This window comes from Prinia subflava, chromosome 18, assembly GCF_021018805.1.
Source record: "Prinia subflava isolate CZ2003 ecotype Zambia chromosome 18, Cam_Psub_1.2, whole genome shotgun sequence".
Taxonomy (NCBI): Eukaryota; Metazoa; Chordata; class Aves; order Passeriformes; family Cisticolidae; genus Prinia; species Prinia subflava.
In genome coordinates, this window is record NC_086264.1 from 4661456 (window position 1) to 4673157 (window position 11702).

An 11702-nucleotide genomic window follows, 5' to 3' on the forward strand; every position below is an offset into this window, starting at 1 on the left:
GGAACAGGGAACAGCTGCTGCACCTCTAAACAGAGGGAGAAACCAGGAAACACCAACTTCCCAGCAACCCCAGCCCAGCCTCCATCTGCACCAGGATCTATATCCCAGTACAGTAGGGATATATACAATTGCTGTACAGTAGCTTAATACCATCTGACTACAAGTTATTCTGCTGAATACAGTGGCAGAGAAGGACGGATGCCTGCTTTTTGTCAGGCTCCCCGTCTCAGTCATTGTAGCAACTTTAGTTAAACCACCTCAAACCACGCTCAGTAGCAAATTTTTCAAAATTAGGTATGGTAATAGCCAAAGGGGAAGTGAAGAGACGAACAATGTAAACGCTGACTTGCTGACATCCCTTCTCACGTTGCCAGTAGCCCCAGGGATTTTGAAAACCGAACGAACCTTACAGAAAGCGCGCCGTCTAGTGGCTCGTGAAAAGAGAAAGGTTTTGTTAACCTACGCAACCTAATTGATCCCAGAATATTTTTGCTTACTAAGCATTCCCAGCAGCTCTAGGCAGGTCCCCCACCAGCTCTGCTTTCTACAGGATCAAACTGTGAGAAGGTTTCTGTAAGCCAAATTTTCATGCCAAGAGTTTGTCTTTAACACAGGAAAGCTCAGTTCTGAGCTGGAAAAAAGAATACCAGACGCAGTAAGATCAATAAGATGAAAAAAATAGAAGGTCCTAGTTAGGGTTTTAAAATCTTTTTGTCATCAATCCTTATTAAGACTTTGTATTTAATTTTGGGTATGTGTTACATATTGAGGAAAGAGTTCATGCCAAAAAAACCTGCATACTAATCCTACAGTTGTGATGAACCAATAAGGAGAAAACAATAAAGCCTTTTGATTAGTCAGGTTACTTCCATGGAGACTGCAACCAAACCCATCACAACTCATAAAGGCATTTCATGCCTTCCTCTGTACTAGCACTGAATAGCATTGCAGTACTTTCTAGTGTTCAAATAATTCCTCTCAAAGGAAAGCTGAAATGGGAAGGATTTTTCAACAGTGTCTCTACAGACAAGGCAGATTTTGGTCAAGCAAACTTTTTTTTTTAATTTTGATATTCACAGATGATATCAAGCAAGTAGCTTTCAAATGGTGAATGAAAAACCTAGCTATGCCTTGACTATGCCCAAAAGACCAGACCAAAGTAGAAGTACTAGATTAAAAAAAAGGAAAAAAATAAAATAAAATTAAAAAAAAAAAAGAAACCCCACACCTTTCCAATTTCATTTCTGTTTACATTACTGTTGCACAGTTCCACGACTATGTATTTCCTTTAAAAGTTAAATTATTTCTACAGAACCTCCCAGATGGTTACTTGGTTTCTCAGCACAGCAGGCTGAGACAAGCAAACAGATGAGTTTGTTACACATTTCACATCGCACAGCTCCACCCTATCATAAGCATTTGCTGATGCTTGAGGTCTTTTATTTCTAAAATTTTGTCACACCTCTAGTGTGTTTTCTATGGAGCCTGCTGTTACTTACAGAACTGGTGGCAGACACAGGAGGTTGAAAATGAAATTTCTTTGGGGCCTTAGGGCCACAAGTAAAGGCCACCAAGCTGCAATCACAGGGTGGAGGGGACCTTTGTGGGTTCATTAAACAAGTTTACTCACTGAACTCCTGGTAACCAGCCACCCACAGGGCAAAACAAGCTCTTATTCCATAAGCAGATTCACCTGCCTTCCACACCACAACCGGACAAGGGGAAAAGTGTTCTTTTTCCTGAACTGAAAGCCAAATTGCAAGCTTCATTAGCTGGCATTGTAACACATTTTCTAGCAGCCTTTTGGGTTTCTGACCTGCATTAAAGTGTCACATAACAGTGCATGCAGGAGTAGCTCTGAGCCTGTTTGTATTCAGCTCCAGCAACATAAAATTTTGGCTTCAGCCACCAGGAGCCTTGAGGCAGGTGGGTCACTGCCCACACTCAGGTTTTGAGAGGCACACCAACTCCTCACAAGTGATCCCCACCAGAGGCTTGCATTGTATCCATGCTCAGAACCACTTTATGCCTCTGCTTCCCTGCCTGAGGAATTAAGGTAATTTGGCTTTGCCAAAACCAGCAACCAGGAGAAGACGAGCAGTGCACAAACAGACCAAGTACAGCGCTTTTCCCTCCCAGTTTTTTTTGAGCCATGGATGAGGTGATTGAATTCACTCAGGTTTGAACGAGGTATGTGAATACAGGGCTGGGGTAGAGCAGCAATGAATCATCTTTTTCTCCATGCTTATCCTTTGCTCAATACCACACTGCAGACCCCTAATTACTCTGCTAAACATCCATAATTTTCTGACAGCTGATAAGTCTCCAGGGGTTCATATGTGAATTAGGGCAACAGACATAGACAAGTCCATTAACGTAGACTTCACTAAAGCAGAGTTACAGAATTTATAGACTTCTACTTTAACCAAACCATGCATTTCAACAAAGAAGTGGTTTACATCACTTCAACTACTGGCACTCTTAACAAAATTATTTCATTGGGGCTTATGAAAACACCACAAAGATATACTGTCTAATTTCCACAATCTTAAAGTAAGGACTACACATCAACCCAAGACATGGTACCCCTCTGTCTAGGAAAAGGGTGCTAAGCTGTGTTCACAGGACAGACAGAAAACCATCTATGCAGACACCTAATCCTCTAGGGAACTCCTGTGGAGATTTGACAAAGCAGGAGAGGCCTCATCATGTCCTGCTTTGTAAGACCTCACTGTTTTCCTGGGAACTACTTGGCTGAAGAAGACAAAAAAAGCCCCACTTGCACATTTCCCTTTACCCTCTAAGGAGGGCCATGCTCTGCTCTTTCCTACACAATAACCCAAGTATAGCAAAATGCATAAACACATCACTTGCTGTTCCTAAATCTCCTCTGCCCTGGCCCTTCTCTTGACATACACACACACTAACTGCTCCAGAGTGAACCATTACTACCCAGACCAACAGCCAAGACCTGAACCACCTCTTCCCAGCTCTCCCCTCTCTCTAGAAAACCCACAGGCACCTGTGCTTTTAACCTGTGTTTCCACCCTCACTTGCAAGTAAAGGAGCCCGATCCCCTCTCTATTGGCCACATCTGTGTTTTGTTCTGCTCCTCCACCTCCTGCCAATCCTCACTCCCCCCATGGCTCCCACTGGCCATCAAAATCCCCCAGGGTTTACAGACAGCCCTAGGCTATCCCAAAGAGTCAGCAACATTGTCACAACGTGAAGATCTTAGAGTTTTGGGGAGGCTTTTCTCATTTTCACGCCACGTCTGATGTTACCTGGCATTCACGTCTCGTAGAAAGCACTGGTTTGAATACATTAATCACCCCAAAGAAAGAGAAAACAACGGAGGGAAAGTATATACCAGTGATTCTTTCTCCAAGCAGAGCAGTTAAACCTGTCTGCAGCAATCAATCAAGGCTCCAGCAAAACCTGTTCTACTAAAGACAGGTGATCTTTTGCGAAACAATGAATTGCTCTGTAAACTCATTACCATGCGTGAAGACACAGAGTTACCTCTTGTCAGGCTCCTTAATGCTGCACAAATTTTAATAAGACAGCACACACCACTTCCTAGGTGTTAAATAGGTGTGAGTGTGCCCTGGTCATCGCAGCAGGCTAGCAGTGAGCTCAGCTTTTAAAGACATTAAATCTTACAGAAAAAGCAGAAGGACCATTTGGTAACACAGAGATTAAGTAAAGCCTTGTGCACAAAGGCTGGAATGAAAATTAATTTGTTTTTCTCTATCAACTGCTTTCTTTAGCAAGCAGGGACTTGTCTTTTAACCATTTTTGCAGAGTGCCGTTTCTGTCAACACAGATCCAGAAAAAGTACAAAATTAAATTCTAAAAAACCTCACCCATAAAGACAGAAATAATAAACTAAGCAGACTAGGGATGTACATTTTATCCCTGATTATTAAAAAAAATATTCAGGAAATGCAAAATACCATTTTAGGACCATTGCTATTGACAAGATCTGTTCTGAAGATGTTAGTTTTTCTGAAATCAAAAATAAGATATGCATTTCACAGAGAAATCACGTGAAGCACATGCTGCTGAATTTCACTGAAAGTCACACTGAAAACTGTAAAATTTGGATTTGTGAGGCTTTCCATAATTTTTCTCCAATAATTATATAGATTTCTCACAGAATTGATTAATACTTCAATTTTTGTAACTACATGAAGTAATATGTTCCCCATTCTCTAAAACTTGCAGTCATTACCATGTGGTAAAATATCAAAGTAGTAGTAGTAGTAGTAATAATAAGTATTATTGTTATTATTATTTTTGTTATTATTATTGTTATTATTGTTATTATTATTGTTATTATTATTATTACTACAATAATTTCTTTTGTAAGTCCAAATAAGATGGACCATCATATTCTGTACTGAATGCTGTGTCAGCTCAGATGTGCCCATACACCTGAACAGAAAACCTGCTTTGGCTGAAGTCCTTCCAAGGCACCTCAAAATAGATCTTAAATGCCTGTGAGAATTTTGACAGCAATTCAAAGAGGTGGATTTTCAAAGTGAAATATGAGAGTTGTAACAACATTTGAAGGGAATCAACACAACAGAGAGTTTCTCAGGAATGCCAAAAAATTAAATGTACTGAGCAGGCCTTGCATAACTATGGCTGCGAGTAGAGCTATGCCACTACCTGTCACTATGAAAATATACCAGATTAATAATCAGAAAGAAAGAAATAGATTGCTGCGTTTGATTTAGAGTATTTGTAAATACCCAAATTAGGACATTTCTGGCATAATTCTTCAGGCCTCACTGGGAACTGTTCTGATGAGCCTTTGTGTCTTTTAATCTACAGATGGGAAAACAAGTGACAACATAGTGCCTCCTAATGACAGCACAGCATTATTCCCTCTAGTGACAGTTTAATTTCACACGGGCAAACATCGAGCTTTGTGTGTCTTCCCTGGGAGATCATTCTTGAGTACTTGTCAAGTACTTTCTCCTGCCTTTAGTGTTACTAGTCCCTATCTATACTCTCTTATACTCAGTTACAGATCACGCTAAATAAATCATCCTCTTCCTCAGAGTTTGTATCTTTCAAATATTTGCAGATGATTTCATTACCTTATAGCTGCCAGCTAACAAAAGCATACATATTTAACTGTTTTATTCATTCCTTCTGGATTCCCCAAAGGCTTTTTACGGCTCTTAATCTGACTTCCCTCTGGTGTTGCCGGCAATGGCCGAGTAATGAGGTGTCCCAACACCTCAGTGCTGAACAGAAGGGAGACCTTGCCCCCTGCCAGGACAGGGTACCTGTGCCTGTGCAGTTCAGAAACACGCAGAGCTCAGGAATAATTTCCTACTAACGATTCCATCTTGTATTTCTCTCACCCTGCAGCTTGTTTGCATCTTCCAGTGATGATTCATCTGGCTAATCTTTTAGAGTCTTTGACTTACTTCTGCCTCTCATCACTGATTAAACAAAAGGGTGTACACCTTCTGTTGAGAGGTTGGACACTGGGAATTTAGCAACATCCTAGATGTCTGGACAGTGGGTCAGGGTCTTTGCATAAGGGGTAGCCTGCCCTCCTTCTGAGCAAAAGGATCAATCAACGGATTGGCAGCATCAGTCTTTGGGAAAACAAAGTACCTGTAACCCCAGCACAGAAGAGCTGAATATCCATCCACCTTCCTGCCCTGTGACCATACTAGCAGAGGGGAAAGGGCTGCCTCCACAGCTGTGCCCTAATGCACACATAGAGAAATGGAAAATTGTTTGAATGGAGATGTTTGATGCCTCTTGGGTGTGTGATGCCAAACAATTCCCCTGCTTGTCCTTCCAAATTACACCACAGATGACAGCACTGGAACATGGAGCTTACTTAAAAGGAGCATTCTTGTGAATTTGGGATATTTATTCCTACACTGCAGGTATTTGTGAAATGACAACATTTGAGATGCAGTACTAGTACCAAAACAAGACAAAGCAAAGAGATTATAATCCTCTGACCTGGCAGATGCTTCACTGAGTAGCCCCCAAAGACTTTTCTCCTGCACTGTTGGTGTAAAATGCTTATATGTCAGAGAAAAATCATGTACTAGTTTACATTTTCCAGAGAAAGACAACTGTGCCCTGTCAGTCATGCTTGTAAAGAGTCATTACAAAAATGAGATTCTCTCTGCTCCACGCAATACAATAAGCATGATGGGCTTCTGCAACACAAGTTATTAGAAGTGCCCCAATCATTCCCAAGATCATAAACACTTCAGGGATCCTTATCTGTGAAGTCACCTTCTGAAAGTAATCTCTTGGTGCTCTTGCAGAATATGTGTTGCAGTTTTACTCATATTAATTGAGCAAAACCATTAGTCACCTTCTTTCTAATGACTGATGTGAAGCCAAAATCATTCCCACCATTTTCCCAGAGGAAGAACAAGAAAACCATAGAGATAAGAGGCTGATAGGTCACTGTCAGGGAAACCTACACTGGATTCTTCTCTCATCATTTTCCCATGACTGCAAAAAAACAGCCACAAGTGGAAAAGAACAGCTGGAGCATCAGGCACTAGGAGGGGCTACAGACAGCAAATCCTCATGGCCCGAGGTGTGTGAGGCAGCATGGCATCAGCTCCAGGACTACTAGCCCAAATAGAATGTCCTGTGTCTTGCAAAGCCTCTGCCAAGCAGGACTGTGTGTCGGGACAGTTTGTATAAGAGATGATGGATCTGTAATGATGCAAATAAAAGACCTGACCTATATTGTTGCACAGAGTGTGCAACAATTTCAAAAGCTTGAAATAAAAAGCCATACTGAACCAGCCGGAAGAAGGGCCAGAGCAATGCCAACACCCTCTGGAGGAGGGCCTCTCCTGCTTGATTTTAACTACCCTTGCACCATTAGCAGATTCTTCCTCCATGCCAAGTTACCCAGCAGCAAGCAGGAGAAGAGAGCTCAGATCACTGCAGCAAGGGCTGGAGAGCTGGAATATCCTGTGTTTCCTCTAAGAGTCCTCGTGCTCGCAGCACGCTGCCTTGTAACAGAGCAATGCACAGCAGGAGTGAAGAAGGCAGATCGTGTACTGAGAGGCACTTGTTGAATTAGCAGCAATCTACCCTGTAAAAATACACCCCACAGCAAAGCTGGAGACCTGGCTGCCTGCAGCCACACCGCCCCAACAGCTGCCATCTAAATGTGGCCTAAAGACCAGCCCCCAAACCCCACAGTTTTAAACAAAACACCAGCTCTATAGCACTAAAATAATTTTGCCATGCTCAGTGCACATCTGTTAGCACCTATTCTTAGCTTCTCCACAGATCCTTCCTGTAGGGACAAACCAGTGTCTGTCTATCTTTTGCCATGGTGCAGAAACTCACCAGAGTGAGCACAGGTCAGAGCTCATGTTTGCTTAAGCTCACTCTCTGAAAGACATCCTCGTCCCAGAGAGCTACCAAAAAACCTGTGAAAGGTCTGCAGCCAAAGGTCTGCACAAATTTCTTAAAGGCCTCACGCACGAGTACCCTAAAGGCCCAGAGACCAAGTTGCTTTATCCATGCCACCCCTGATGCCGTGCACAGGATGGGCACAGTCAGTAGAGGGTGGCTGCTCAGCCACACTTCATCGACACCAGCCCCAGGCATCATCTTGGGGGCAGCAGCTGCTGTGCTGGAGCCAAACTGGTCCCTGGGGGACATCAGAGATGGGGCAGCGTCAGCCATAGGCTGTTGCCAGATCTGTTCCCACCCTAAAGGGAGTGAAGCTTACTTGGCATTTTAGCTATATGATGGAATAGCTTCTGTGGAGTAAAAGGAGGAAAACTGAGTTAGATGTGGTTGAAGTTAGGGGTGGGAAAAAAAAGTTATTTTAAAAGGTGTCTTCTGCACTGGAAAACGCTACATTTAAAAATTCTCCAATCGGGTCAAATTAGGATCTCTAGATGCCAAAGGAAAGCCAACATAACCTCCTCTGGAAAGAGAGCCTGAGGGGAGTTTTATAATACTTTCTTACAGAGTGAAAGCTGCAGAGTGAGTGCACCTTCAAATTTCCCCTGAATTTTACATGGCAAGCGTAGCTACTCTACAGAGAGCGGGGGACGGGGAACAGAGGATGCTGGCAGAGCAGCACCCAACCCGTGCCTTCCCGGGGAACGCAGACAGACGGAGGCGGCCCCGGGGCCGGCCCCCAGCCCTCCCTGCGTGTCGCGGACTCACCTGGGGGCGGCCCGAGGCGGCGGCAGCGGCGGGCGGCTCCCAGCTCCCGGCTCCCGGCACTCAGCCCAAGGCTGCCGGGGTGGCGGGAGGAGGCGCGGGGCTGCTCCCGCCGAGCCCCGCAGCTGCCGGAGGAGTAGGCACAGCAGGAGCAGCAGCAGCAGCAGCAGCAGCAGGAACAGCGCCAGGTAGAGGAGCAGGTTGAGCTCCCACTCCATGCCGCCCGCGGCTCGGCTCCCCGCGGACCGCTCGGTGCCGGTGCTGGCGGCGGCCGAGCCTCCTCCTCTGCGGCAGGAGAGGAGCACCGGGCGGAGGGGCCGCGGAGCCCGTCCTGCCTTCACCCCCCGCCTCTGCGGCACCTCCTGCCGGGCAGCCCCGGCGGCAGGAGGGCACCGGGGCAGGGGCGGTGGGTGCAGGGGGCACCGGGGCTGCACCGCTCCGGTGCTTCGAGCTGGCGCATGTTGTCCCTGTTCCTTGGGCAGAGGTCCCCTGTCACAGAAACGACGCTCCGAGACCACCTGTCACCGGCAGGAGAAGCTCCTGGGGTGGCTCACTTGGAGTCGGAACCTCCCATCCAGACTGAAATGCCCGCATATGCCCCATCCTCCCTGCCTCCCCAGCCCGCGCCACCGTACCCCAGCACAGGTCAAACAGCTCCGAACTCCATCGGTACCAGAAAATGTCTCTCTCCTTAAAGACATTTGAGAACCCTGCCCTTGGCCCAAAGTACAAACACTCGTCAGGTATTGCAGTGGCAGTAGGAAAGTTATTCTGAGTTTTGGCTGCTTGACTCAGATTTTGGTGAATGATATAATTTTGATGGAGCCACCATGAGTTCTGCTTTTCATGGTACCGCTTGCCTGCATTAGTTGTCTTGACTCAAGTCATATTCCCAAAGCTTCCATGGATTTATAAGCTAGGGAAGTGAAATTTCACAGAGGGAACATTAGCACGGCTGCATATACTGCAAATTTTGTGAGGGCCAGAGAAAGTGTACTGTTTTCTGAAGAAATATATAGTGAAAAAAAGCTCATAATTTCTACTTCATCAAGCCTCCCAAATTCTTAACATAAGTACAGCATCACCCCAAGTCTGAGATAAGGAGACAAATATGTATTGAGTTATGATTTTACACCAAATCTTCTATCCTTGTTGGAGCTCTGAATAATACTTTACAATAAAGCTCAATATAACAATTTGAGGCAATTTGGGAAAATGATAATTTACCCTTTCTTGAAACATTACTCAGACAACTTCATCCATACTGTAGAAAACATTACCTGGTGAAAAAAGGCAAAGCCAGCATCCATCATTCTTGAGGGCTCATCCTGGCTCTGTGGTCCCTGACACAATAACTGGCACTTTCCTGTTTTGCTTGTATTACTGCGAGGGATTCAACTACTCCCAACAGTTTTCTTGTAAGCATTTCTTGGCAGGGAATGAAGAATTCGGGTCTTTGGGAAATATGGAGAGATTAACATTACATGTGGTACACAGAGAATACTTCGTGTGAGACAGTCTGCTCTTGTGCATGAGACACTGGTGAGTGGCTGTTCTACACAACAGGAGGCACTTCTCAACCACACTTCTACCTTTTAACAACACCTGAATTATAAGAAACAACTGTAAAAGTGAAATTTCATTTAAAATCAGCTGAATCAAAAAGATGCATCCCCTGTTTTAAAAGGAGTATTTTATTATCAAGATTTTAGGAGAAGTTGTCCATGCAGAACAACAAAAATACTTGATTGAGAACGTTATGACTTCCAGCATCTCAAGGTAGTCAAGATTAATTTCTGGTCTGTAAGAGATACTTGGAAGCTGAATAAGCAGGAGAAATAATAATAAAAAAAAAAAAAAAAAAAAAAAAAAAAGAAAACATGTTGATTTAATGGTTTAATTTGATTATCCCCCAATTTTATTAAATGTATGATAATCTCTTGGGGATCTGATATGACTCATAAGCTTGTCAGTACTCTGGTTTTTCTGTGTATTGTAGGACTATCAATAAGGGGTATCAGCAAACATTTTCTGACACCTTTCCAATAGAAAAAAAGAACAGTTTCCAAATAGATATTCACTTCATTTTCACACTCCTGAGTTCTTGCATCAAGCTAGTATTTAACCTATCTGTCAAGTAATATTTAAGATTAGGATATGAGAAAGAGCTTTTTTTCTGCCAACAGTTTTGGTTTATTTTTGTCTATTCCCCATGAAACGAAATTACAATTTCTACTTTAGTATGGACATTTGTTGCTTCTTAAGATAATTGGAAGATGCTTCTAAAAGGTTTGAAAATCTTAAACCACACTAAAATGTGAACTCAGACATTGGTTTTCTATGTTCAAAGCCTTCAACTCAAGCTGTAACAATTCCGACTTAGCATGACGCTTAACTCAGCAACTGGTTTCACTTGAATCCATAAAAATCATGGAAACAGTTTGCCTGGAGACAGGGAAATTGCAGGGTGTGAAGACAAAAAAAGGAGGGGTGTAACTTCTTTCCCTCTGACTTTGTTGCTTCCATAGCATCCAGCCTTGGAATGACTTCCCACCTTCCCCAAGGGATTGCTGAGAGCTGGGAAGTGTTCAATGCAGCACTGTCTACAGGATCAGAATTTCTGGCAGGACCCTTTGGAGCAAAAAACTTCTTTCATGTGAGCAGTAAACCCCAAGAAATGATGTGAAGGCTAAGTACAGGTGGAAACAGCATGAATATTTTGGGGTTTAGTCTGAAATCTAGCCTATGGAAGATGATCAAGCAAGCATCCAGCAAGTAGATGATGATGTTATTACAAACTTGCCTTAAGCTGGTATTTGGATAATTTCCTGGTATTTCTATGTTCGTGGTTTTTTGTTGTTGTGTTTTTTTTTTTTTTTTTTTTTTTTTTTTGTTTTGTTTTGTTTTGTTTTGTTTTGTTTTTTTTTCCCCTTAACAAAATTATTTGAGCATATATACCAGGTAACTCCTCTTCTAAATGTTAGCCTTGGAAGCTGTGACACATTCCTACATTCCTTCTAATACATAAAGCATAAAGGTGCTTGTCTGTGCTTCAGATAAAGAGCTTGTTTGAGTGCTTCCCTGAATCCTGGCCAGAATATCCAGTTCCTCATCTCAGCAGGAGGTACTGTTCATGCCTCACTTCTGCCAGTAGCACTGCTTGCAAGGATTGCCCATCCTCCCGACCCCACCCCCCTCCCCTCACCCCCTTGTGGAACTGTTCATCAAAAAAACAAATTATAAGTTACATTATTACATCTAGGCAGAGCCTTTCTTCCCAAATAACCTTATCAGCTGGAATATTGCATACATCATGTCATGCATGGATGTGTAAATGAGCAGGACTTACAGCCAAGCAGCAAAGGCACATTGCAGTTAAGGTTGCCATGGAAAGAGAAGGTCAATTTCTTATTTATTTTGATTAGGCCATAAAAATTGTTGTTGGCAGGTTGCTGTCAAGATGCTGAGATTCTGATGCAGTTTGGTTTTCTTCTCCAGTCGTCAAATGT

The 11702-nt window shown here is 43.5% G+C and overlaps 1 protein-coding gene across 4 annotated transcripts in view; it reads right to left on the bottom strand.

Moving 5' to 3' along the window:
• LOC134559828 (annexin A5) overlaps window positions 1-8708 on the bottom strand; it is a 36865-nt gene extending 28157 nt beyond the window's left edge. The window contains exon 1 of one of the 4 annotated variants that reach the window (XM_063415053.1): window positions 8197-8708. In XM_063415053.1, coding sequence (XP_063271123.1) covers window positions 8197-8411 — 215 coding nt within the window. In that variant the 5' untranslated portion in view covers window positions 8412-8708. Of the gene's footprint in view, window positions 1-3284; window positions 3341-8196 lie in introns of those variants that run through there. The other 3 variants (XM_063415054.1, XM_063415050.1, XM_063415051.1) reach the window with 3 other exon arrangements.
• Window positions 8709-11702: the final 2994 nt, after the last annotated feature.